This window comes from Oncorhynchus masou, chromosome 26 (assembly GCF_036934945.1).
Source record: "Oncorhynchus masou masou isolate Uvic2021 chromosome 26, UVic_Omas_1.1, whole genome shotgun sequence".
Classification (NCBI taxonomy): Eukaryota; Metazoa; Chordata; class Actinopteri; order Salmoniformes; family Salmonidae; genus Oncorhynchus; species Oncorhynchus masou.
Window position 1 is genome coordinate 20,865,188 of NC_088237.1, and position 27,442 is coordinate 20,892,629.

General features: G+C 51.9%; 2 protein-coding genes and 1 pseudogene across 2 annotated transcripts in view; 1 reads left to right on the plus strand and 2 right to left on the minus strand.

Moving 5' to 3' along the window:
• The window catches only part of LOC135515007 (LHFPL tetraspan subfamily member 3 protein), a 26,502-nt gene extending 21,829 nt beyond the window's left edge, over positions 1–4,673 (plus strand). The window contains exons 2-4 of the mRNA XM_064938800.1: positions 2,850–3,077; positions 4,128–4,168; positions 4,270–4,673. Coding sequence (XP_064794872.1) covers positions 2,850–3,077; positions 4,128–4,147 — 248 coding nt within the window. The 3' untranslated portion in view covers positions 4,148–4,168; positions 4,270–4,673. The remainder of the gene's footprint in view (positions 1–2,849; positions 3,078–4,127; positions 4,169–4,269) is intronic.
• Positions 4,674–8,810: 4,137 nt separating this feature from the next.
• On the minus strand, positions 8,811–10,477 carry LOC135515120 (zinc-binding protein A33-like; annotated as a pseudogene).
• Positions 10,478–11,823: 1,346 nt separating this feature from the next.
• LOC135515010 (inactive histone-lysine N-methyltransferase 2E-like) overlaps positions 11,824–27,442 on the minus strand; it is a 38,178-nt gene continuing 22,559 nt past the window's right edge. The window contains 18 exon segments of the mRNA XM_064938803.1: positions 11,824–14,139; positions 14,538–14,614; positions 14,722–15,085; positions 15,191–15,515; positions 15,517–15,794; positions 15,879–16,114; positions 16,251–16,419; positions 16,665–16,958; positions 17,118–17,453; positions 17,648–17,821; positions 18,341–18,412; positions 20,029–20,133; positions 22,815–23,082; positions 25,606–25,715; positions 25,872–25,977; positions 26,447–26,589; positions 26,736–26,975; positions 27,202–27,410. Coding sequence (XP_064794875.1) covers positions 13,081–14,139; positions 14,538–14,614; positions 14,722–15,085; positions 15,191–15,515; positions 15,517–15,794; positions 15,879–16,114; positions 16,251–16,419; positions 16,665–16,958; positions 17,118–17,453; positions 17,648–17,821; positions 18,341–18,412; positions 20,029–20,133; positions 22,815–23,082; positions 25,606–25,715; positions 25,872–25,977; positions 26,447–26,589; positions 26,736–26,975; positions 27,202–27,410 — 4,565 coding nt within the window. The 3' untranslated portion in view covers positions 11,824–13,080.

Sequence of the window (27,442 nt, forward strand, 5' to 3'; positions counted from 1 at the left end):
AGGAGAGACTACAGGGGGAGGAGGAGGAGAGACAGGGACAGGGGGGAGGAAGGGAGAGGAGAGACTACAGGGGGGGGGGGGACTGGGGGAGAGGAGAGACTACAGGGGGAGGAGGAGGAGACTACAGGGGGAAGAGGAGAGGAGAGACTACAGGGGGGAAGGGAGGGAGAGACAGGGGGAAGGAGAGGAGGAGAGACTACAGGGGGAGGAGGGGAGGAGAGACTACAGAGGGGGAAGGAGGGAGGAGGAGAGACTACAGGGGGAAGAGGAGAGGAGAGACTACAGGGGGAGGAGGAGAGGAGAGACTACAGGGGAGGAGGAGAGGAGAGACAGGGGAGGAGGAGAGGAGAGACTACAGGAGGAGGAGGAGAGGAGAGACTACAGGGGGAGGAGGGGGAGAGACTACAGGGGGAGGAGGAGAGGAGAGACTACAGGGGGAGGAGGAGAGGAGAGACTACAGGGGAGGAGGAGAGGAGAGACTACAGGGGGAGGAGGAGAGGAGAGACTACAGGGGGAGGAGGAGAGGAGAGACTACAGGGGGAGGAGGAGAGACTACAGGGGGGAGGAGAGGAGAGAGACAGGGGAGAAGGAGAGGAAGAGACTACAGGGGAGGAGGAGAGGAGGAGAGACTACAGGGGAGAAGGAGGGGGAGAGAGGAGGAGGAGGAAGACTACAGGGGAGGAGGGGAGGAGAGACTACAGGGGGGGGAGGGGAGGAGAGACTACAGGGGGGGGAGGAGGAGAGACTACAGGGGGGGAGGAGGAGAGAGACAGGGGGGAGGGGAGGAGGAGAGACTACAGGGGGGGAGGAGGAGAGACTACAGGGGGAGGAGGGAGGAGAGACTACAGGGGGGAGGGGGGAGGAGGACTACAGGGGAGGAGAGACTACAGGGGGAGGAGGAGAGGAGAGACTACAGGGGGAGGAGGGGGAGGAACAGAAGGAGAGGAGGGAGACTACAGGGGGAGGAAGGGGAGGAGAGACTACAGGGGGGGAGAGGAGGAGAGACGACGGGGAGAAGGAGAGGCTACAGGGGGGAGGAAGGGAGAGGAAGGAGGAGAGACTACAGGGGGGAGAGACTACAGGAGGAGAGGAGAGACTACAGGAGGAGAGGAGAGACTACAGGGGGAGGGGAGGAGAGACTACAGGGGGAGGAGGGAGGAGAGACTACAGGGGGGGAGGGAGGAGAGACTACAGGGGAGGAGGGGGAGGAGAGACTACAAGGGGGGAGGAGGGGAGGAGAGACTACAGGGGGGAGGGGAGGAGGAGACGGGGAGAGAGGCTACAGGGGGAGGAGGAGACGGGAGGGGGGAGACTACAGGGGGGAGGAGGGGAGGGGGAGGAGAGACTACAGGAGGAGGGAGGACTACAGGAGTAGAGGAGAGACTACAGAGAGGGAGACTACAGGGGGAGGAGGAGAGACTACAGGGGGAGGAGGGAGGAGAGACTACAGGGGGAAGAAGGGGAGGAGAGACTACAGGGGAGGAGGGAGGAGAGACGACAGGGGGAGAGGAGATGAGGAGGAGGTGGAGACTACAGGGGGAGGGGAGAGACTACAGGGGGGAGGAGAGACGACAGGGGGGGGGAGGAGGAGAGACTACAGGGGGAGGAGGATAGACTACAGGAGAGGTGGAGAGACTACAGGGGAGGTGGAGAGAAGGGGAGGAGGAGACTACAGGGGGAGGAGGGGAGAAGGACCAACTACAGGGGGAGGAGGAGAGGGAGATGACTACAGGAGGAGGGAGGAGAGACTACAGGGGGGAGGAGAGGAGAGACTACAGGGGGAGATGGAGAGGAGAGACTACAGGGGGAGGAGGAGAGACTACAGGGGGGGAGGAGAGACTACAGGAGGAGATAGACTACAGGGAGGTGGAGGACTACAGGGGGAGGTGGAGAGACTACAGGGGGAGGAGGAGACTATAGGGTGATAAGGACCAACTACAGGGGGAGAAGGACCAACTACAGGGGGAGGAAGGAGAGGAGAGATGACTACAGGAGGAGGAGAGGAGAGACTACAGGGGGAGGAGGAGAGGAGAGACGACAGGGGGAGGAGGAGAGGAGAGACAGGAGGAGGAGGGGGAGGAGGAGGAGGAGAGACTACAGGGGGAGGAGGAGAGGAGAGACGACAGGGGGAGGGAGAGGAGAGACTACAGGGGAGGAGAGACTCCAGGGGGGGAGGTGGATAGACTACAGGGGGGAGGAGGGATAGACTACAGGGGGGGAGGTGGAGAGACTACAGGGGGGAGAAGGACCAACTACAGGGGGAGAAGGAGCAACTACAGGGGGAGGAAGGAGAGGGGGGGGAGATGACTACAGGAGGAGGAGAGGAGAGACTACAGGGGGAGGAAGGAGAGGAGAGACTACAGGGGGAGGAAGGAGAGGAGAGACTACAGGGGGAGGAGGGGAGACTACAGGGGGAGGAGGAGAGACGACAGGGGGAGGAGGAAAGACTACAGGGAGGAGGAGCAACTACAGAGGGAGGAGGCGAAGAGACTACAGGGGGAGGAGGAGGAGAGACTGCAGGGGGAGGAGGAGGAGAGACTACAGGGGGAGGAGGAGGAGAGACTACAGGGGGGGAGGAGGAGAGACAACAGGGGGAGTAGGGGAGGAGGAGAGACTACAGGGGGAGGAGGAGAGACTACAGGGGGAGGAGGCGAGACTGCAGGGGGAGGAGGAGCAACTACAGCGGATGAGTTTAGAATGCTGCATAAATATGGTATTGGTTAAGCTAACTCTCTCTCCCTCCATCTTTCTGTTTTTCTCCTGTACTCTCATTTCTGTAATCTCCCCCTTTCTCTCACTCCTCTTCCTTTCTCCCTCCCTCTCTCTATCCCTCCCTCCTCCTATCCCAGGTACGTGTCTGATTCTGGGCTGTATGATCTACCCAGACGGCTGGGACAGTGACGAGGTGAAGAGGATGTGTGGGGAGCAGACAGACAAGTACACCCTGGGAGCGTGCTCCGTGCGCTGGGCCTACATCCTGGCTATCATGGGCATCATGGACGCCCTGATACTCTCCTTCCTGGCCTTCGTCCTGGGAAACCGTCAGGATGGGTTGATGGCTGATGAGCTGCTGGATAGTAAGGACAACACTTGATCTAAGATCAGCTTGTGATTTTAGGTCATAATGAATAAGATTACCTGGAGAGGGGTTACCTGATTCTAGATCAGTACTCCTACCCTGAGATACTTTATGAATACGAGCTGTGGACTTTCCTCATGTGAGCATGCCATACAGAGGCTGTCTCACGAAGTGATATGTGTGATAGTTCAGGGCTGTGTAAGGTCATAGAGCAATGCTCTTCAATCCTGCTCCTGGGGACCACAGGATGTTTACCTGTCTCTGAAGGGCAGCACCATACGGGTGTGTTAGTGCTGGGCTGGACCAAACACCTGCACACCCTTTGGCTCTCCGGGACCAGGAGTGGAGAACACTGTTGAACAGAATAACAGAACCTCTAAGTCTGAGCCCCCTCTCCTCCAGACCCTCCCATATCTTGGGCTTTAATGTATTTAGGCTAATAAATAGACACTTCTCATCAACCCCCTCCTCCAAAGCCCATAGCATGGGGTGGGTGTGTGTCAAAGGTAACAACTGTACCCTGCTGTCAAAACCCCACATCCCACACTGTAGACATTGGTGTATCGTCCCTTTTTTGGCAAATATTTTCACACACCTGAGCCACCACCAATTAACATATTTTAACTGCTTCTCACATAACACCTGCTTAGAGAGAGAGAGAGAGAGAGACTAAAATGACAAGAAGGGTGGAAGGCTCTGCATCCAAAATCCGAGACTCCCTCAATTATTGATATTATAAGGGTTTCAAGATGTCTGACTTCACGTAATCTGCTATAAGGAGAGAGAGAGAACACAATGACTGAGTCTCATTTTGGCAAAGTGATTATTTGTTCTGTTGCAGTAATGTATGTGTCAGTCCACTGATTAACTATGTTTATAAAGGAGGTCTCTGAGCCATTTTAGATAAGGATGTCGTTACCTTACCACTGATTGGTGACTTTTCCTCACTACTGCCACCCACTGGCGTGTCTCTGTTACTACAAGTACAGAAGCTCTAGTGGTATTCATAGTGACATTACCAATGCTAACCTCTCTTCTCCCCTCACAGAGACTGGTAATTCCATATAAACAGTCAAATACTGTACAAAGGTGTGTATGCTTTTTGTGAATTATCTGATATACTTTCATGGGATCAATATCCATATGCTTACGTTGCCATTGGTAAATCTAGTTGTGTTCTTTGTTCACAGGTGTTGGTGCCCATCAGAGGTAAAGATAATGTAACACAACGTTCCAGCTTCATACCTGTCACTCTGGAGGTGGAAAGGAGAGCTATTGCTGTTGGAAAGAACAGAACGAGAAAAAGACGAATGAATGAAAGGAGGAGACAGCCACTCCAAGAGAATCCACTTCGTAAAGACCAACCCCTACGGCCCCGTTCTCATCCAGACATGACCTTGATATTGGCAACAACAGATGGAAGACTTCATATTGTTTTATGAAATGAAATCCGTTACTGAGTGGACACAGTAGGCCGATTGCTTTATGGGCGGCAGATAGCCTAGCGGTTAGAGCATTGGGTCAGAGGCTTGCTGATTTGCTCCAGAGGCGCTGTACTACTATGGCTGACCCTGTAAAACAACACATTTCACTGCACCTAGCTGGTGTATGTGACAATAAAACATATTACCAAGTCATAAGAGGAAGGTTTTGTTTGTGAAAAAGAACATGAGATTCTGTCCCACCAATCAAGGCCCTACCATAGAAAAACACAAATTAACCAGGCATTTCCCAAACTCAATCCTGGGAACCTCAAGGGCTGCACATTTTGGTATTTGCCCTAGTATTTGACCCAACTGATTTAAAATAATGAACTCATTGTCAAGCTTTGAATATTTGATCAGTTGGGTAAAATGCTAGGGCAAAAACCAAAACATGCACCCCTTGAAGTGCCCTGGACCGAGTTTGGGAAACGGTGAACTAACTCATGACCACACATGACCGCTAGGCTACAGCATTGGATTGTTCAGACGTCTGACCAAACAGAGCTGTCGTCTTTATTGTGTCAAACTCACCTCTGGACACAGACAGTACACATGTACCTGAACTGTGGATTCCTTCTTGACTTGTGTTCCACTCTTTGCTCTTCATTGGACTCATCATTGTAAGACTGTTTACAGTGGGTGAGCATGGTCCATGAGAACTGTCTGGCTTGCTGAGCCACCTTACTGGACTCTGTGGTGGAAAGGTTAGTGTTACCCAGCAACCTTTGGATGTGGAGCGATGCTCCACCACTGACACCACATTAAATGTGACTAAGTTGAAGGTAAAGAAGAAATCCTGTAGCTGTAATGAATGACTGTTGTGATAGAATCAGCGAGGTAGAGATCAGAGCCATGTAGGACTAGAGGTCTCGAGCAGGCTGCCAATCATAGTGTCCTCGGCAACCCTGGAGAAAACCATGCTGAAGAACCATGTATTAAGTAGAAGAAAAGGCCTATTAACAAATAGAAATAGCTGTTCTACGTGTTGGAATATTATTTTGTCTCGACTATGATATTTACAATCGATGCAGTATGTTAAAGCTATTGATTCACCATATAATGTATACAGACAGTATTGTAGAGTATTGCCATTGTACTACGGGAAGAAGTCTTTCCATAAAGTGTGTTGAATTGTATTATCTGGGAATATAACCTTAGAATCCATCTGCAACTTTATCACTCGTAGCAATGTGTCGTTAACGGAAAGTCATTCTTGCTCTCTATCCAGCACATTTGATCAATGAATGAAAATACAATTTCTTGAAGCTAAAAATGTGGATGTTATGGCCATTTTAAAGGGACAGAACTGTTTGAAAAGATCAGTAGTCTCCAGAGCCCATGTAAACTCAAGTCACGTAGCTTACCACTGCCACACAAACAGGGCTGCAACACGACTTTATAACTAGTATGTCAGCAGTCTACTGCCAGCAGCATAGCACCCTGCATCCTACTGCTGGCTTACCCCTGAACCAAAGCATGGTTGGTCCCAGTTGGAAGACCAGATGCTGCTGGAAGCAGTGTTGGAGGGCCAGTTGATAGCTGGGGAGTGTAGTGCTTTATAAATCCACTCTCATTATGTCATAAATGTGCCTAGTGTTCTTATAGGGCTTCTGGGCTGAAACAAGCTCAACTTAACATGTGAACCACAGGAAGCTGCTGTGGGGGCGGCTCATAGTAATGTCCGGAACGGAGTCAATGGAATGGCATCATACCACTGATTCCACCCCAGCCATTACCATGAGCCTGTCATCCCCAATTAACCTCCTGTGATGTGAACTAATCAACATGTGAACATGTTCATTCAGTCCAAACCCCACCTACCTTATTACACTGGCTAGTCCAAACCCCACCTACCTTATTACACTGGCTAGTCCAAACCCCACCTACCTTATTACACTGGCTAGTCCAAACCCCACCTACCTTATTACACTGGCTAGTCCAAACCCCACCTACCTTATTACACTGGCCAGTCCAAACCCCACCTACCTTATTACACTGGCTAGTCCAAACCCCACCTACCTTATTACACTGGCTAGTCCAAACCCCACCTACCTTATTACACTGGCTAGTCCAAACCCCACCTACCTTATTACACTGGCTAGTCCAAACCCCACCTACCTCCAAACCCCACCTATTATACTGGCTAGTCCAAACCCCACCTACCTTATTATACTGGCTAGTCCAAACCCCCCACCTACCTTATTATACTGGCTAGTCCAAACCCCACCTACCTTATTACACTGGCCAGTCCAAACCCCACCTACCTTATTACACTTATTATACTAGTCCAAACCCCACCTACCTTATTACACTGTCCAAACCCCACCTACCTTATTACACTGGCTAGTCCCCCACCTACCTTATTACACCTCCAAACCCCACCCTTATTATACTGGCCAGTCCAAACCCCCACCTACCTTATTATACTGGCCAGGCTAGTCCAAACCCCACCTACCTTATTATACTGGCTAGTCCAAACCCCACCTACCTTATTACACTGGCTAGTCCCAGTCCAAACCCCACCTACCTTATTATACTGGCCAGTCCAAACCCCACCTACCTTATTATACTGGCTAGTCCAAACCCCCCACCTTATTACACTGGCTAGTCCAAACCCCACCTACCTTATTACTGGCCAGTCCAAACCCCACCTACCTTATTATACTGGCTAGTCCAAACCCCACCTACCTTATTATACTGGCTAGTCCAAACCCCACATACCATATTAACTGGCCAGTCCAAACCCCACCTACCTTATTATACTGGCCAAGTCCAAACCCCACCTACCTTATTATACTGGCTAGTCCAAACCCCACCTACCTTATTATACTGGCCAGTCCAAACCCCACCTACCTTATTATACTGGCTAGTCCAAACCCCACCTACCTTATTATACTGGCTAGTCCAAACCCCACCTACCTTATTATACTGGCCAGTCCAAACCCCACCTACCTTATTATACTGGCTAGTCCAAACCCCACCTACCTTATTATACTGGCTAGTCCAAACCCCACCTACCTACCTTATTATACTGGCTCCAAGTCCAAACCCCACCTACCTTATTATACTGGCTAGTCCAAACCCCACCTACCTTATTATACTGGCTAGTCCAAACCCCACCTCCAAACCCCACCTACCTTATTACACTGGCTAGTCCAAACCCCACCTACCTTATTATACTGGCTAGTCCAAACCCCACCTACCTTATTACACTGGCTAGTCCAAACCCCACCTACCTTATTACACTGGCCAGTCCAAACCCCACCTACCTTATTACACTGGCTAGTCCAAACCCCACCTACCTTATTATACTGACTAGTCCAAACCCCACCTACCTTATTATACTGGCTAGTCCAAACCCCACCTACCTTATTATACTGGCTAGTCCAAACCCCACCTACCTTATTATACTGGTTGTCTGGTCAGCAAGTAGTGACAGGATCAGGCAGTTTCCAAGTGTAGCTGGAGGAGCTGACTGCATGAAAACGTGTATTTAGGGGTTAACACTGGGGTGCACAGTCCCGTACATATCCGATAACAGACCACTTCTGTGTGTGGACATTTACGGACATGTATATGTAATCGGAGATGTATGGGACAATGTTAGTGCCTTTTCATGCAGTGTGTGAGTGTGTATGAAAGTCTGGGATAAACGAACAGAAGAGGTGAGGAACCAGGGAAAGAGGTTTGTCCCAACCATTCCCCATGTACATAAAAACATGTAAATATTACCCAAAGAATACAAAACACTTGAGGGTCAAAACAGGGGGGGGAAGTAAATAAACGTTACAACATTCACTGCTTTTGTGTTTCTCTATGGTGTTTCTTTCAAATGGAATGACATGTGAGGAGTTTTGTGTTACAATCAAAGACAGAGCAAACACGAGAAAGGCACTTCAAAATATAGTTGTGTGTTGTAAAGCTTTGTCCCCATGAAAGATGGGTGCAGGAGAGCACAAAGAGACTCATAAATCATTGATATCAGAGATGACATGAAATAAATCACAATACAATCACACATTATGTATGTGTACATCTAAGAAATGACCACAGAAGAGACTGACAATTTCATCTAATTTTAAACAAAATATTTCCAGGGCTTTTTAAAAATGATATGTGATGTTAATGCAAGGTGCAGTATTTTCAACCATGCTGAGTATTTGTCAGGATACCATTATGTTCAGTAATATCTCCACACATCTGCAATGTCAAAACATCAGCCTCTGTCTGTGATTGACAGGAGAGAATCAGAGGAGCAAGAGTTTATCCCCAAAATTAGCACAAGGTCCTAAGTATGGATATAGTTTCTCAGTGAAGACGCAGTCAATGAAAGAGATGTGAGACCTGGCCTCCACATCATAAAAGGAGACCTGCCCCTCCTCATAATCCACAAACACCCCCACCTTCTGGGGCTTCTCTCTCAGGGAGAGGAGGACAGGTGTGGAGGTACAGACAAGGTACTCAAACCTCTCCCTCAGTGCCACAGTCCAGTATCCATCCTTAGGGCTCAGAGTGATAGTTCCCTTCCTGTTGATGGACTCTCTGGCCACTCCTAAATCCCACTTAGTCTTTCCCTTAACAGTCACCTCATAGTAAGATCTTCCTTAGGAGATTTATTTCCAATGACACAGGGACAGGTAGAAAACCTCTTTGGTTTGTCAAGGAGATCTTGTTGTTTCTGTTGATATCACTTCTTTCCCACTTGTAGCCAGGATGATATAGGGGTTTGCCGTATCAGGGTCCAGAGTCACATCTACTGCATAGCGTTGCGCCCTCTTCAATTTGACTTTATTCAGTGTCTCCTCCAGTTGGGACACAACTCTCCTCCCAGTCCCCACATACAGATCACTGTGAACACTGATCTCAGAGCAGTCCTTGGTGGGTGGAGGGGTGCAGAGGGATGGAACATTTTGTAGGAGGTGGTCCTCAGTGTGTGAGAGCTGTTCCAGCTCAGTGCTTGTCCTCTGTAGCTCATTCATTTCCTGCTCCAGCTCTTCAATGTGCCCTTCAGCCTGCCTCTCTGCTACTTTCTGCTTCTCTTTGACCACCTCAATGAACTCAGCCTGACTTCTCTCAATGGAGAGCACCAGAGCAGTGAATACCTGCACTGTCTAATATATTTCTCTCTGCAACTCTCTTGCTGAGCTCTAGAGTGTTTGATCTCCTTGACCTTTCTAGATTTTGAATGCATCATCTTCCCCAGTTCAGCCATCTTGTCTCCATACTCTTCCTCTAGGAGGGACTGTGTTGTGAGTCTTGTGGTCTGCCTCAGTGCAGGTCTGACACACACACACACACACACACACACATCTGATCACTCCTACAGAACAGCTCCAGGAGTCTGTCATGCTTCTTACACATCCTATCTTCCAGGTTCTCAACAGGGTTGATGAGCTTGTGTCTCTTTAAGGCTGGGACTCTCTGATGAGGCTCCAGGTGAGTCTCACAGTAAGAGGTCTGACACACCAGACAGGACTTCAGTGCCTTGAGCTTCATCTCATCCCAGTGCAGATGTCAAAGCAGACTTGTCCAGATTTGGCAGGGAGTTGGTCTGAGCTGCTGGTGGCTTTCACTTCAACTGATTTCCCCAACTGAGCAGCCATCTCAGAAATTATTGTATTGATGAACAGATCCGGTCTCCTATAAAATGTTTTTTTTTTTTTTTACACACGGGACACTGGCACATCATTGCCATCCCAGTACTTCCTGATACAGGCCTTGCAGAAGTTCGGTCCACATTGAATAGAGACCGGCTCAGGGAACACATCCAGACAGATGGAGCACAGGAACTGCTCTTCGGCAAGGACACTGCTGGAGGACGCCATATCTAGACAGAGACCAAGCTAAAACCATAAAACATTTCCTGGAATCAGTCAGCTCTTGATAGTTAACGTTGGCCTACTGTAGCACAGAACAAAAGGACAATACACTTAATTTAGAGCGGATCTTCAAATGACCATGTTAATCTCTCTACTCACCTGCATGTGTTTGTGGATAAGATTTGTGTTGTTCTTTCTGTTCGTGCAGTTAAAAGAGGTCCAAAGAAATAAACTGTTCGTGAAATTCAGTCTTCGAAAGATCTGGGGAGTTTGGTCTCATGCACAATTTACTGTGTGTTTTAGCTGCACGTCAGAGAAATGACGTTGTAAATGCACTTCTCTCTTCTTGGAACAATTAACTATACAGAACCCAAAAGCACCCCCTTGCCCAACCCCTATAGCCCTATTCTGATTGGACCACTTAGTTTTGCATGGCCCGGTGCACCGGGTGGGTGGAGAATTCACTTAAGGACCAATGGAATGGTCTAAAATATGCAAACTCCACCCACCCGGGGCACCGGACCATGCAAAACTAACCGGGCCAGGCATTGAACTGCAGACTTCTCGTCAAACACTATCTCTAGACCACATGTCCTCTCTTGACCACATGTCCCTGAACTGTGGATTCTCTCCTTGTGAACATGGGAGAGACACTCCAAAACCAGAAGTGGTGTGTTGTTGTGAAGCTCATTTGTGCTGGTTAGTCATGCGTAACGGGGACAGGAGAGCACTTGTAACCATGAAGAGCCTGCTTAATCATTGATGTTCATCAAGACCGGAGTGTCCACATTGATATGCACACAGCACAACAGATCAAAGAGAGGGTTGTCGCACCATCTGCTTACCAGAGAGGAACTACCACTAACCAACATGCACCAGTCAGGAAGAGAGGCAGGCTCTCATTAGATGCAGTTAGTTAGTGTTAGTGATGAGAGTTAGTGATGCTGTCCTGATGACACTGTCTGCAATCTGTTGTGATAAGATAGCAGGCAACCACTGAAGAACTATGAATGAATGGACATATCTGTTGCTGGTATGATGGTACATGTTCCTTAAACCTGAAAGGTAATCCACTCTAAAGGAGTTCTCAGGGGACATGAAGATGGTTCAGGTCTCTATGGTGCCATGATATGGTGAAGTTGTCCGACAGCATCCAACCACGACTTTTCACAGGAGTTTTATTTGGAGGCGACAGGCAGCTTGCTGGTGGCCTGTCGGGTAGGTTAGTGCTATTCGGGGTTCCTTGGGACATCCCTACCCTAAACATAATCCTTACCTAACCCTTTTCAACGGTAACTTCTATGGAGTAGGGACATCCCAAGGATCCCAGATAACAAGGACCACGTCAGGTAGGAGGCATCCGTCAAACCGTTTGAAAGTGATGCCAACATATCAGCCTTCCTTCTCCCAGACAGACAGAACATACAGACAACACCACCAGTGGTATAAAACTGTCATTACAGTGATTTATTATAATGAACCATGAAAATAGCCAACCAGTGCAGTGTTTGAGTCTCTCTCCTCTGCACAAACATACTCACACGCACACACAAATAATAAAAAGACTACACTGAATAGTCCAGAGAGGAAAAACTAACTAAAAAGTGCTATTGTCACAGAAACATTCATCTTTGCCAAGAAGAGCGCTCATATTTACAACCAGATTCCAAAATGGGATGGGAGCCAATTGTACAAGCATAGGAAAGAAAAGAAGCAAATATATACAACCTGTTTCCGGAGAAAGCTGGAGTAACCACCTATACATTAAATTACAATTTCTACAAATAACCATTGATATTCAAAAATAAACCGCTAACGTCCTACCTACGGGTGAGACCTCACTCTGGCTACCACAGAGGACTACTGCACTCGTTTCACCCTTACTTTCTATCACTTCCCTTTCTCCCACTGACACACAGGACACACACATACAGTCCATACACCTCCTCACACACACACACACACACACACACACACACACACACACACACACACACACACACACACACACACACACACACACACACACACACACACACACACACACACACACACACACACGAGTGCAGCCTCCTGGGGCAGTGAAGCGGGCTCCCAGAAGAGCTGCAGCGGTGCACAGATATTTGTTACACAGAGGAATAAAAATAATAACTGTATTTTTTCTCTATACAAAAAGCTTTCTGTTTGCTATAATGAGCCACTAGATAAAACAAATAAACGGTGTAGAAGAGCAGACAATAGACAAAGAAGTAGAATTGAAAGGCGGACTAACTGATGAAGGGGGGTGGAGGCTGGAATGTACATTGATACAGAAAGTGCAGGACCTTACAATAGAAGTCCAAAACAGACAGACGGTCAGACACTCTCTCCGCCACAGAAGGGATATTCAAAAGAAAACAGGGGGAGGGACGTCGGAGAGAGAGAGTGGGATTAGCACCGGGGGAATCGTCCATCTTCAAACACAAAGTCTCTTAATAAGATTGTTTCACAGTCCTTGTTTTCAGTTTGTCCTTTAAAAAGCACCCCTTTATCCCACGTTCTCCTGTTTTTCCATTGGCCATGTGTTCAGGTACATAGAAAATATTTACAGCTTTTGTTGCTTGTTGTGTTCCGCGGTCGGTCGGTCTGTCGTCAAGCTCCTCTCAGAGTGAGTTCACAGGGGCTGGCAGGGCCAAGGGGGAGGCCTGCATGGAGGCGGTCAGTGCCACCCCGTGCCCAGGTACCCAGCATTGTGAAAGGGGGCGGGGGACGCAGGGGCCCCACGTGTTCCGCTGGGCATCTGAGTGGAGGTGGGCACGGCCTGGGCCAGCTGAGTCTGCTGCTGGGGAGGGGGAGGAGGGGGGGGCAGTCCAGTCTGCTGGTGGGGCGGGGGGTAGGTGGAGGGGGGCACCGAGGGGTTAGCGGTGCCGCCGGTGTGCATCAGCGGGGTTGGAAAGCCCCCCAAGTTCTGAAAGTGGTGAGGGGCCTGCACTTGCATTGGGACACCGGTGGAGGAGGCAGGAGGAGGGGGTGGGGGTGGAGGAAGAGGCAGGCCCTGGTTGAGTGACAGGAGGGTGCTGGCACTGGGCTGCTGCAGCTGGTGGGTCTGGCCCAGTGGGGGAGGGGGCGGAGGAGGAGGGAGGGAGGACTGGGGGGCTGTGGTCAGGAGGAGCTGGTGCTGCTGGACAGGAGGAGGCTGCAGGTTAACGTGTAGCAGGGCCGGGCCGGGCCCAGGGTGTTGTGGTGGGGGAGGGGGAGGAGGAGGGGGAGTGGTAGAGCTCTGGTAGTGCAGGGCATGGGGAGGAAGAGTCTGCAGGAGGGGCTGGGCTCCAGGGGGGAATGGGGACGTCACTGCAGGCTTGAACCCAGGGAAAGATCCCACGGCGGGGGCTGACTGGCTGGAGAAGTAGGTCGCTGAGGCTGGAGGTGCTGGTGGAGGAGGGGGAGGCGGAGCGGACTGTGGGCTGTACTGGGAGAAGGGGGGCAGCCCTGGTTGAGCCTGTGGCTGGGACTGAGGAGGAGCAAAGAGGAAGGCCCTCTGGCTGCGGTAAGGGGAGCCCTGGGCCTGGGGGTTGGGGGAGTGGAGGAGTGAGGGGGCAGGGTAGGGGGCAGCAGGGTGTAGCTTGGTGGGGGTCAGGGGGGCTGTCTTGGGTACGGCAGGCTTGCTGGGCTGCTGTGGGGTGGCCTGGGAGGGGGTCCGAGGCCGGCTGTCACTCTCCTCCTCCTTCACTGTGCGACTGCCAGGCTGGGACGGGCTGCTGGGACCAGGAGAACACGGCTAGGGAGGAGAGAGAGACTGAGCGAGGGAACGGGTAAGTCATGAACAATAACAGCCTACATCAGGGGTAGGCAACTACATTCAGCCGCGGGAGGATCTTTGTTGGAACGAATGGTCAAGGGGCACACTGCAAACTGACGACAAAAAGAGATTGTATTTGAAAATAACAATCATGTCATACCTTGATCACATTGAGACACCATCATGTCTTATTCTTTGTAGGAATACTTGGGAACAGATTTCCTGAATTTTACAGACCGAAAACTAAAATCAAAACTTTGACTGTTTGGCTCATGTTGCTGACCCCTGACCTACACTATAGGCTGTGTGATGGCTGTGCTTGGCAGCAGCATGTACTTCACACTACTGTTTGAGCCAGAAAGTAGAATGTTTCTTACCGTGTGGGTTGGGGTCCTCTGCAGGCTAGGAGATGAACAATCTCTGACTGGGGCCTCACTGCCCTCGGTCTCTCCATCTGAAACAAGCACACATTATTACAATTAAACTTTCATCAGTAAAGAAGTTATGTCCAAGTGGTGTGTGTGTGTGTGTGTGTGTGTGTGTGTGTGTGTGTATGTATACCTTTGTCCTTGCTGTGGTCACTAAGCGACAGGGCTCTGTGGTAGCCACGCTCTCTTGCCTGCTCCACCGAGGTGGACGAGGTCCACTGTCCCTCTCCCCCCTCTCTCTCCCCCTCGACAGGGGGCTCTGTGTCCTCGCTGGGCTGGGGGGTATTTGACTCAGGCGGGATGGGGGCCACTGCAACAGGGGCCACTGGAGCTTGGGCCAGAGCAGGAGCCAGGGGTGGAGGCTCTTGGGTGGTCTCCATGGGCAGAGGGAACATCTCCACCAGGGTAGGTGTTGTAGAGACAGGCGAGCCGCACTCCATTCTGGAGCCGCTGCGCCGCGCCTCGCGCTGACGTTTCCTGTACTCCAGCAAAGACACCTGGGAAAACACATGACATCACACAGAAACAGACGTACCGTTATCAGTCCAGGAACCGTAACACAGATTGAATGGGCAGGCTGAATAGAGAATATAGCAACTCACCTTTTTCTTCTGTGGGGGATTCTGTCCTGACCCTCCCTCTCCGGTGCTGTCTCCACTTAGTGAACGAGAGAAGGCCAGCGTTCCCCCCTCCTCAGGGCAGGGGTAGAAGAGAGACCCTGCAGCCTCTGTGAAGGGTCCTGCTGCCAGGGGTACTGGTACTGTCACTGTCACTGCCACAACACCAGCCACAGCCTCAGGCCTGAAGGCCAAGATGGGCTCCAGGGTGTGTGAGGGGGTAAGGTCCCTCAGGTTAGAGTTGATGGGGGAGAAGGACAGACCCCCTGGCCCTGACAGACCCACTCTCTCTGGACTCTTCATCCAGGGGGAGGAGGGAGGAAGAGGCTGGGTCTGTGGAGGAGGGGGTGTCGCTGCTGCCCTCAGTCACCGTCTCTGGCCCCTCCTCTCCCACACAGTCCTGGGACTCGGGGGTGGGGGGCTGGGGGCTCAGGGGGGCACTGGTCTTGGCCTCTTGGGGGGGCAACACATCCAGACTGGGAGCCCTGACCGCTACACAGGGGGAGGAGAGCAGCGAAGGTGGCCGCTCAGCCTCTTGGGGGCTGGGTCTGCGACTGCCCTCTGGTGAGCTGTCCAGGGAAGACTCGCTCTGTGGACACAGGAACAGAGATATTAACACATTGTTCACTTCCCTCTATAAGTGTGTGTTTGTAGGTGAGAGTGCGTGTCTTACTTCCTGCGGGGCACTGAGTGTGTGTGTGGGGGTGCTAGGTAGAGGCTCGGGGCTCGGCTCTTCCGTACGGGTGACGCGGGGTGGTGTGGCCAGCAGCAAGGGTGTACCCGGCGTTTCTGATAGGTCGGCCCGGGTTGGCGTTGCGCAGGGAGAGCCGTAGGGGGTGGAGCTCTCTGACATGCAGGCGTCCAGTGGACACAGACCCAGGCGCCGCTTCTTCAGAGGAGTGGGCAACTCTATCACACACACACACACACACACACAGAGAGAGAGAGAGAGAAAGGGTTACTCACATGCAAAAAAACAGACAAGTCTTGCATACAAGACTTATGTTCCTTCTAAGTGATGAGAAACACATTCCTGAGTCCTCACCAGAGTCCTCACCTGGCAAGGTGCAGCTGCCGTTGTAGGGGAGTGGGCTGTCAGAGTCCCCGTTGATAGGAGGGCTGAGAGGGCCATCGCTAGGCATGACCAGGGTGGGCCGGCCGCTGCTGGGTGGAGGGGTGGTGGTCTCCTCCTCTAGAGCCTGCTTCAGCCAGCGCTGTGTGGAGAAGACAGGGAGGGAGAGGACTTGGACAAGTCAACCACAAATACAAATCACCTTCACTAATCTCCAAGGCAGCTACATCTTAGAAAACCTAAGTTTCTGTTATTGACAATAATACTGTCCCTCTGCCCGGTTAACCCCGCCAGTCTGTCCCTCTGCCCGGTTAACCCCGCCAGTCTGTTTTTCTATACCTGACAGCTAACTCTCTCCATTCCCCTGTGAGGTGGTGAACAACATACCTTCTTGCAGGAGCCTGAGGTGGGCGGCGTGTCGGGCAGCTCGCGGGAACGCCGGCGTCCGGTGGGCACCCCAGGGGTGGTTGGGCTGCGGTTGGCCAGGAAGGGCGAGGAGAAGCGAACGTAGTGTTTGGGCGTGCTGTAGACGTGCGGGCTGGGGCCCATGCCGGGCAGGGCGTTGAGCTGGGTGGCCAGCACCTCAGGGTCGCTGCTGATCCTCAGGGGCCTCTCCGGGATCGGCTCTGGGGTCCGCAATGACCGCTCCTGCTTGTCGACGCACCACTCACTCACTAAGTGCTGTAGAGAGACAGAGAGAGAGCTTCAGTCAGAACCACACTGCATTTAATTATACTATTGAGTGACATTTCACGAGAAGGAATAGAACATTCCTATTAGTCTAAATAGAATAGTGACTAGTCGTGTTTAGGGGTGAGCACTGAGCCGTGGCTAGGATACCTTTTTAGTTTTGGGGTACTTCTGCCCGGAGCGGTTTCTATCAGGGGCCGGGGAGCCACTGTAAGGGGGGCTGGTGTCGGGGGCATGGGAGGAGAGGGCCTCTGGTTCAGGGTCCCTGGAGGCCTCTACGTCTAGGCTATCATTGGCCAGGGGGTCCAGGAGTTCCCCGGGCGAGCCGGGAGGTATGTCAGAGCAGGTGCTGATGGTGCGCGCTCGCCGCCTCTGCTGCCCGATGTGGGTTCGGCTCCGCGAGAAGCTCTTCCTCTGTTTGCTGCCTCGCAGCTTGGCCGGCGTGGGCTTGTTGAGACCAGGCTCCTCCTTCACCTCTAGCAGGGGCTGGGAGAGACAGGGTTAGGAGAGACAGGGTTAGAATAGAGTATAGTAGCATAGTTTTGGATGGGTTTATAGTCACCATTAGCTCAACCTTCAGATTATTGACAACATCCACTTTTAATACTAACGACCTGGTGGAACCAATGTCTAAGAGAGAGTGCAGGCATAACGAACATGTTGAGTCAACTATCAATTACCGTTATGATACCAGGAGACTGCATGTCGGCCTCCGGGGTGGCAGGGGGCTCCTCCTTGATGCCCCCCTCTGACTTGGTGCCGATCTTCTCCAGGGCCTGCTCCCGCCTCTTCTCCCTCTTCTCCATGCGGGCAAAGGCCTGCAGGATGGCCTCCATCTTCCTCTCTTCACGGGTCTGTAGAGGAGAGGAGGACAGAGCAGTAAGCGTTAGTCCACGTGGCCTCGTCTCCTGAACCCACTGGGCCTAGAGGGGGAGGGACACGTTATTGCAACACAGGACAGGCAAGAGGCAGTCTGGCTGGCAGAGAAAAAACAGCGGCGGCGCAGAATGACAGAAAAAGGACCACCTCTTCCTCTTCCAGTGGAGGAAAAACCAATGGAGATAGAACAAGTAAACACCCTGTTGATGTGAGACCAAACTAACTGGAAGTGGGAGGTGGGAACGTAACGCTAACCCTTAACAAACCATTCAGGGTGTTTAGAACACCACGGCTGCCTCCACCAGACTAGTTTTACCACCCCCAGTAGCAGAGACACACTGGGGTCTGCCACAGGGCCAGTCAGTGGAGGGAAGATGGAGGTGGGAGTTAGTATGTTTGTCAGTCAGTGGGGTCCCCTATGAGGTGGAGGGGAAGGCAGGCAGGCGGGGGTGGGTATGTTTGGGGGTGGGTAGGGGTTGGTGGGTCAGGTTTACCTCCGGTTTACTCAGTCCCAGACAGCTGGAGGCCCCCACGCCTTGCAGATGGGACTCCTCCGCTGGGCTGGCCTGAATGGTTTACAGAGAGACAGCCTGGTTTAGAAGACAAGAGGCCCGGTCCCCCCCAATAACACACATAGAACATACACACACCACCACGGTTCCCCACTCTAGGGGCTTCAGTGTGTCGCTGATCCTCAGACAGGTGGGGGTGTGGAGAGGTGACCTGGCCACTACAGGGTTATGAAAGAGGGGAGAGAAGAGGGGGGCAGATAGGGAGAATGGCTGCCTTATGCCTGTAGACGTGTTTCCAGTCAGGGCTTCTTCACCTTGTCTGCTTACACCAGCATATCCAGTTGGAAGACTTTATTTGGGCTGAATGAATGAACAGTGATTTCAACACAACCCACCACCACTGGAACTGGGCCACATGTTCACCACCTCACCACAGTGTCATAAACCACATACTGAACCCACGACACAAGGAAAGAAAACGAAGACAATAGCAACCAACCCAATCACCAACTTTCACCAAGGTTGATGACAAGCAACTACATACCATCTGCAACACCCAAAACCGAACATTACTGCAACTAACATTTTAACTGTGTGTTCCATGCCATGTCTGTATCCCTGGCACCAAGCCGGATCTTTAACATGAGTGTGGGAGACATACCATGCCTAACACACACAGACATCACCAGTGTTAAGAGCCCATGCGGACAGGGCATTGTTGTGGATGTGTGGTTGAACACCATACATACACCAGACCACTGGGTGATTGTCACGTCAGAGGACGACAGTGCATCCAGAAGCTCTTTCTTCCACACTAGAGGGGGGGGGGTCCCTCCTCCTGGACCAGCTTGCAGCTTCCCTTGGAGGGAGGCAGGCTATTGGATGTCCCAGACTCAATGAGGCCCTGGCAACAAAGAACCCCCCCCTCTTCTCCCTCGCTCAGGGCTATTTAGCAGAGAGGGCGCCAGTCCATTGGCCAGAACGATGAGTCAGCGCTTTACACCTTGGGCCTTGTAGTGTGAAAGGGAGCTGACAGCAGGGTAATTTCCAGAGTGTGTGTGTGTATATGACAGAGGGAGAGCGTGCCAGAGTGTGTGTGTGTGTATATGACAGAGGGAGAGCGTGCCAGAGTGTATGTGAGTCCAACTCTCTAGGTCACCAGAGCTCTTTAGCAGGAGAGAGGAGAGTAATTGGTCATTTCAAAACAGTTGGCCAATTCTGTATGAGGGTCATACTCAGACACAGGGAGAGTTCCAGTACTTACGTGTGTTGAGGCTGGGGCTCTTGTTTACTCAGCTAATTAGAGAGGAGAAGGAGGGGGTTGAGGGCTGTGGCTCTGGAGGGCCCAGAATGGTACAATGTGTGATGGGTTTAGCAAATTAACTATTAAATAAATGAGGAAAATATGTATAATGATGACCAAAACACAGAACCTCAGTGTTTGAGGGCTCTGCCAGAGGAAGTGAGTGAGCAACAGAGAGCAGGGGGGTGGGGCTAGGCTACACAGCAACAGGATGAGGCAGAGACAGCAGCAGAAGCAGGGAGGTGGGGGAACCACCACCACACAAACAGTGACCCATACCAGCAAGGATGAGCTTTTTCCTATTGGGGGGGGGGGGGGGGGGCTGCACACAGCAGGGTGCGCTGCAGCCCTGGCTCACAGAACTTACCATCTTCCTCTTTCTCTCTGCAATGGTCTCCTCTGACTCCATCTCTACTTCACTGCTAACGGAGTTATCAGGCTGGTCTTCTACACCCTCTAACTCTGTAGGATCCTGTTAGAGGGGGAGAGGTGCTTTATCATGGCACTGACCAACCACAGGCAGTCTGGCTACAGACTAGAGGGTCTAGAGGAGTGAGGTGGTAGGTGGGGAGGGGGAGTGAGTGACCGCTGGGGGCACTGACTGGAGACGTCGTGGGTTTGTCTGTCCACAAACTTGCTCAGAGCTTGTATTCGGTCCTAGGCAGTCAGAATAACATCGAAACGCAATCGTACCCCTTATCAAAGAAGAGCGAGAGACCAGGTTCACTTTTGTAGTGCCTTGTGATACATTGTTTGGAGCCCACTCCCAACAACTACCCTGTAACCAACAACTACCCTGTCATATGTCAAGTTGTGGCTCTTGTGGTCACACAAAGGCCTGTTTGCGCACAATGACAGATGTGGACAGCTTCCCTATTCAGCGTGTTCAGTTCATGGTTTGTGCGCGTTGTTCCGATAGAAATGCCTAGCACTTTATCTCTGACGTCTGAGCCTCTTCACCGTTCCTCATTCTAGACCAGGCCTGGGCAACGCCAGTCCTCGGGGGCCTGATTGGGGTCACACCTCATCCCTAACAAACACACCCAATTTAAACTAATTGCATTCTAAACTGAAGATCATAATTAGGTGATTATTGGAGTCAGGTATAAACCATGCTTGTGTGCTTCCCTCAGATCAGTCCTTAAAAATCACTCATCGTGGGAACTACCAGTCCCTACCACAGAAGCAACATGCTTACCGATAAGACCTATGACCTGGGTCGGGGTTATTGGACAACACAACAAAATGTTTTGCAATGGAATAGGAAAACAGACATTTCTTACTGGACAGGTTCAGATTGTACCTCTGTTTCACTGAGCGTTCTCTTCCGTTTGGTATCTACTGAACACAAGGTTGGGGACCACCCCAGAGACAGAGGGCTTTCTCTCTGTGTATAACACTGAGTACAGGGATGCCTAGTGGTGCTATCAGGAGCTCCTGCAGTAGAGAGGACACAGCGTGATAGCATGTCTCAACTGCCACTAGAGGGCGCGACACGGCATGGTGAGAGAGATGGCTGGGTTCAGGAGTGGGCTTTGGCCAGGGAGAGGGGGAACCAAGATGGATGATAGAGGAATACAAGTAGTCTACTAATGGATAACAAGAACAAAACAGAAACATTGAAAAATGGCTACACGCATGGACATTAGACACTAACTAAATGGAAAACAAGCTAAATATGATAACACAAAGTCTTTAAGGGGAAAGACAACTTATAGGCTCCTATGAGGCAATCTTCAACAGTGATGGAGAAATGGCAGTGGGTGAAGGATATGTGATGGGGGACGGGGAGGAAACGTGTGGTGATGGGGGGAAACGTGTGGTGATGGGGACGGGGGGGAAACGTGTGGTGATGGGGGACGGGGGGAAACGTGTGGTGATGGGGGGGAAACGTGTGGTGATGGGGGACGGGGAAACGTGTGGTGATGGGGGACGGGGAAACGTGTGGTGATGGGGACGGGGAAACGTGTGGTGATGGGGGAAACGTGTGGTGATGGGGGGAAAACGTGTGGTGATGGGGGGGAAAACGTGTGGTGATGGGGGGAAACGTGTGGTGATGGGGGGAAAACGTGTGGTGATGGGGGGGGAAACGTGTGGTGATGGGGGGGGGGAACGTGTGGTGGGGGGAAACGTGTGGTGATGGGGGGGGGGAAACGTGTGGTGATGGGGGGGGGGAAAACGTGTGGTGATGGGGGGGGGACGGACGTGTGGTGATGGGGGGGAAACACGTGTGGTGATGGGGGGGGGAAACGTGTGGTGACGTGGTGGGGGGGGAAACGTGTGGTGACGGGGGGGGGAACGTGTGGTGACGGGGGGGAGGAAACGTGTGGTGGGGGAAACGTGTGGTGACGGGGGGGGGACGGGGAAACGTGTGGTGACGGGGGGAAACGTGTGGTGACGGGGGGGGAAACGTGTGGTGACGGGGGGGGGACACACACGTGTGGTGACGTGGGGAGGGAAACGTGTGGTGACGGGGAGGTAAACGTGTGGTGACGTGGGGGAGGGAAACGTGTGGTGACGGAGGACGTGGGGCTTGTGGTGAAGGAGGACGGGGGAGCGTGTGGTGACGGGGGAGGACGGGGACGGGGAGCGTGTGGTGACGGAGGACGGGGGGAGCTTGTGGTGACGGAGGACGGGGGGGGGAGCTTGTGGTGACGGAGGACGTGTGGGACGGGGAGCGTGTGGTGACGGAGGACGGGGGAGCTTGTGGTGACGGAGGACGGGGGGGAGCTTGTGGTGACGGAGGACGGGGGGGAGCTTGTGGTGACGGAGGACGGGGGCTTGTGGTGATGGAGGACGAGGGGGCGGCTTGTGGTGATGGAGGACGGGGGAGGGAGGGGGCTTGTGGTGATGGAGGACGGGGGGGGCTTGTGGTGATGGAGGAAGGAGGACAGGGAGCTTGTGGTGATGGAGGACGGAGGACAGGGAGCTTGTGGTGATGGAGGACGGAGGACAGGGAGATGTGGTGATGGAGGACGGAGGACAGGGAGCGTGTGGTGATGGAGGACGGAGGACAGGGAGCTTGTGGTGATGGAGGACGGAGGGGGAGCGTGTGGTGATGGAGGACAGGGAACGGGGGGAACGTGAGGGGATAGGGGATGTTTGTGATGGAGACATGGATTGAGGTGAGTTGTGTTGCCAGGGAAATCTTACCTGGTTGTTGGAGATAGAGAGGCGGAGGGGCGATAGCTTCCTCTGCTTGCCGTCGGCCCCCAGACCCTTGGTCCTGGCGTCACAGTCCAGGGTCATATTCTGGTTCTGGCCCAGGTCCGGGTGGTCCCCTCGCTGCATCATGGGCTCCTTGTCCTTGCGGCCCCGCCGGCGGCTGCTGGCCTCGAGGTTCTCGGTGGGCTCCAGGTTGTGTTTCAGCACCGGGCACTCTGGGTTCCCCCTCACACATGCACAGTCCACCTTGTATTTACTAGAGGGGGGAAGGAAGAACCGAGAGAGGGGGGGGGGGGGGGAGACCGAGAGAGAGAGAGAGAGAGAGAGAGAGAGAGAGAGAGAGGTTGGGAGAAAGAAAGAGAGAGGGTTGGGAGAAAGAAAGACAGGAGAGGAGGTTGGGAGAAAGAAAGAGAGAGAGACCGAGAGAGGGGGGTTGGGAGAAAGAGAGAGAGAGAGACCAAGAGAGAGAGGGGTTGGGAGGAGAGGGGGGGAGACCGAGAGAGGGGGTTGGGAGAGAGAGAGAGGGGGGTTGGGAGAGAGAGAGAGAGGGGGTTGGGAGGGAGAGAGAGGGTTGGGAGAGAGAGAGGGGTTGGGAGAGAGAGAGAGAGGGAGAGGGTTGGGAGAGAGAGAGAGGGTTGGGAGAGAGAGGGGGGGGAGACCGAGAGAGAGAGGGTTGGGAGAGAGAGGGGGGGAGACCGAGAGAGAGAGACCGAGAGACAGAGAGAGAGGAGGGGGAGTTGGGGAGAGAGAGAGAGAGAGAGAGAGAGAGAGGGGGTGGGGGGAAAGATTGACAGAGAGAGAAAGAGAGAAAGAGAAGAGAAAGAGAGAAAGAGAGAGAAAGAAAAAGAAAGACAGAGAGAGAAAGAAAGAAAGAGAAAGAAAGAGAGAAATAAAGAAAAAGAAAGAGAAAGAAAAAGAAAGAGAAAGAAAGAAAAAGAGAGAGAAAGAAAGAGAAAGAAAGAGAGAAAAGAAAAAGAAAGAGAGAAAGAAAAAGAAAGAGAGAAAGAGAGAAAGAGAGAAAGAGGGAAAGAGAGAAAGAGAGAAAGAAAGAGAGAAAGAAAGAGAGGAAGAGGGAGAGAGAGAGGGTGTGAAAACCGAGAGAGGGGGGAGACCAAGAAAGGGGGGGAGACCAAGAGAGGGGGGAAGGAGCAGGGGAGAAAAAGGTAGAAAGATAACATGATTGAGGTTGACCAATCTTGTCGTGTCTGTGTGTGTATATGTATGTATATATATATATATATATAAACTCAGCAAAAAAGGAAACACCCCTTTTTCAGGACCCTGTCTTTCAAAGATAATTTGTAAAAAATCCAAATAACTTCACAGATCTTTTTTGTAAAGGGTTTAAACACTGTTTCTCATGCAGGTTCAATGAAACAAACAATTAATGAACATGCACCTGTGGAATGGGGCGGCAGTGTAGCCTAGTGGTTAGAGCATTGGACTAGTAACCGAAAGGTTGCAAGTTCAAATCCCCGAGCTGACAAGGTACAAAATCTGTCGTTCTGCCCCTGAACAGGCAGTTAACCCACTGTTCCTAGGCCGTCATTGAAAATAAGAATTTGTTCTTAACTGACTTGTCTACTGACTCTGAAAAACACCAAAAAGAAAGATGCCCAGGGTCCCTGCTCATCTGCATGAACGTGCCTTAGGCATGCTGCAAGGAGGAATGAGGACTACAGATGTGGCTAGGGCAATAAATTGCAATGTCCATACTGTGAGACGCCTAAGACAGCGCTACAGGGAGACAGGACAGACAGCTGATCGTCCTCACATCGGCAGACCACGTGTAACAACACCTGCACAGGATCGGTACATCCGAACACCACACCTGCGGGACAGGTACAGGATGGCAACAACTACTGCCCGAGTTACACCAGGAACGCACAATCCCTCCAGCAGTGCTCAGACTGTCTGCAATAGCCTGAGAGAGGCTGGACTGAGGCCTTGTAGGCCTGTTGTAAGGCAGGTCCTCACCAGACATCACAAACCCACCGTTGCTGGACCAGACAGGACTGGCAAAAAGTGCTCTGCTCTGATGAGCGTTACACCGAGGCCTGTAAACTGGAACGGGATCGATTTGGAGGTGGAGGGTCCGTCGTGGTCTGGGGCGGTGTGTCACAGCATCATCGGACTGAGCTCGTCATTGCAGGAAGACATCCTCCGCCCTCATGTGGTACCCTTCCTGCAGACTCATCCTGACATGACCCTCCAGCATGAAAATGCCACCAGCCATACTACTCGCTCTGTGCGTGATTTCCTGCAAGACAGGAATGTCAGTGTTCTGCCATGGCCAGTGAAGAGCCCGGATCTCAATCCCATTGAGCACATCTGGGACCTGTTGGATCGGAGTGTGAGGGCTAGGGCCATTCCCCCCAGAAATGTCCAGGAACTTGCAGGTGCCTTGGTGGAAGAGTGGGGTAACATTTCACAGCAAGAACGGGCAAATCTGGTGCAGTCCACGAGGAGAAGATGCACTGCAGTACTTAAAGCAGCTGGTGGCCACACCAGATACTTTTGATTTTGACCCCCCTTTGCTCAGGGACACATTATTTAATTTCTGTCACATTCTAGTCACATGTCTGTGGAACTTGTTCAGTTTATGTCTCAGTTATTGAATCTTGCTATGTTCATACAAATATTTACACATGTTAAGTTTGCTGAAAATAAACGCAGTTGACAGTGAGTGGACATTTATTTTTTTGCTGAGATATATATATATACGTATGTATGTGTGTGTGTGTGTGTGGTACTAAGTGATCGATTCCACCCTGCTTACCAGCAGCCATAGTCATAGTCAAAGCCTATGGTGATCTCGGTGCCTTTGCTGATGGACCTCAAAGAGTAAATGTACAAATGGAGCATACCATCCTCTAACACATGCCGCACCTGAGAGAGAAGAGAGAGGTGGAGAAAAGCGGGGAGAGAGAGGGGCACCTATTGAAACTCACGAGGTTACATCAAGTTGAAGTTAGTGGCTCTGGGGGGTGTGGTCAGGGTTTAGAGCCATAGGTTTTGTATCGTGGTCTGCGATTGGCTACTCACCTCAGAGTTGGGGGTACAGGAGCGTCGGATGAAGCGAGCCTCGTTGCCAAAGCTGCGGGCGTCCACACACATCTCCAGCCCGTCAAACTTTGAGTAGAACAACACATCTCCAGCCACAGGGAGGGAGAGACACAAACTTTGAGTAGAACAACACAAAGGGAGAGACACAGGGAGGGAGAGACACAGGGAGGGAGAGACACAGAGACACAGAGGGGAGAGACACACAGAGAGACACAGAGAGGGAGAGACACAGAGAGGGAGAGACACAGAGAGGGAGAGACACAGAGAGGGAGAGACACAGAGAGGGAGAGACACAGGGAGAGAGAGAGACAGAGATGAATGAAATGCAGTGCTGGGCAGACACATAGTAACAGATTGGGGATGTCCATATGGTGACCAGGGGAAGACAGCCAGGAGCTCAACAGCAGCTGAGAAAGAACGTGAGGGACTTCACTGCCAAGGGAGGACCACAAACACACCCCTTCTATCAATCTCTCCCTCTCAAATGTCTCAGACATACAACTATGGAAAGGAGTAGAATTCCACTTTTAAATTTGAGCTCAGGTTTCCACCAGATGGGTCCTCACCTCTTGAAGAAGCATCCATTGGCCTCAAACTGCTGTCGCAGCATGAACTTGCCCCTGTACTCTATGATGAGAGAGTCTGGAGCCAAGTCCCTCACTGCCTTCAGGATCTTCTTGTTCTTCTGAACCTGGCTCTGGAGAGGGGCGAGAAAACAGGACATAAGAAAAGAGGCTGACTGATATTTGCAGAGGCAATATGTGTGTACAAACTGTGTGTATGCTGCCTGCTCAGGCACTTTGAGGACACATGTTTGTAGGTCACTATGTCGGTTCCAGCTACCTCCACGGGCGGTTTGAAGGTGGCCGTGTGAGTGTTGTAGGCCAAGGTCTTGCCGTCGCCGGCCTCCTTGACGCGGAGCAGGATCTGGACGTCCTCGCTGTACTGGTTGCTGCCGGCATCCTCGTAGGCCTCCATCCAAGCCTTCATCTTGTTCTCCCACAGAGACGGGTGCTCCCCGGGCTCCATTTCTGGAGCGCCACCCTTCACTCTGGAGGACTTCCTGGAGCCCTCACGGAATGCCTGTTCGACAACAAACAGCATAAAACAACAAGGTTTACCACCAGTTTAAGAGACGTTACAGAGTGCATAACAAATTGACAGATCTCTGTTGAAATAAACATGCCAAAACTCTTTCGGAGGTGAGTTGCTCCACATACAAACACATGTAAAGCTCAGAGGTACAGTTGGGGTCAAGATAAGAAACTATTGAGTGTCAATAGGTTTGAATGGAAGTTTGAACACAGACCTTCTTGGCTCGGGCCGAGGTGGCGACAGGCTCCTTGTCTCCGCTCCTCTTGCGTTTCTTGTCGGCCTGCTTGTTGCCCGCCAGGCGGCCGGTGGTGAGTGTGATGCTGGTGGGCGTGTGCTGGAAGGCCGTGTACAACTCCAGCGGCACCTCGTCTCCACTCTCTGTGGCACTGGTGTCCCCGTCTGCAGAGATACATACCGGTATGCCTTAATAAAGCATTGGTAATAAAGGTTTATTT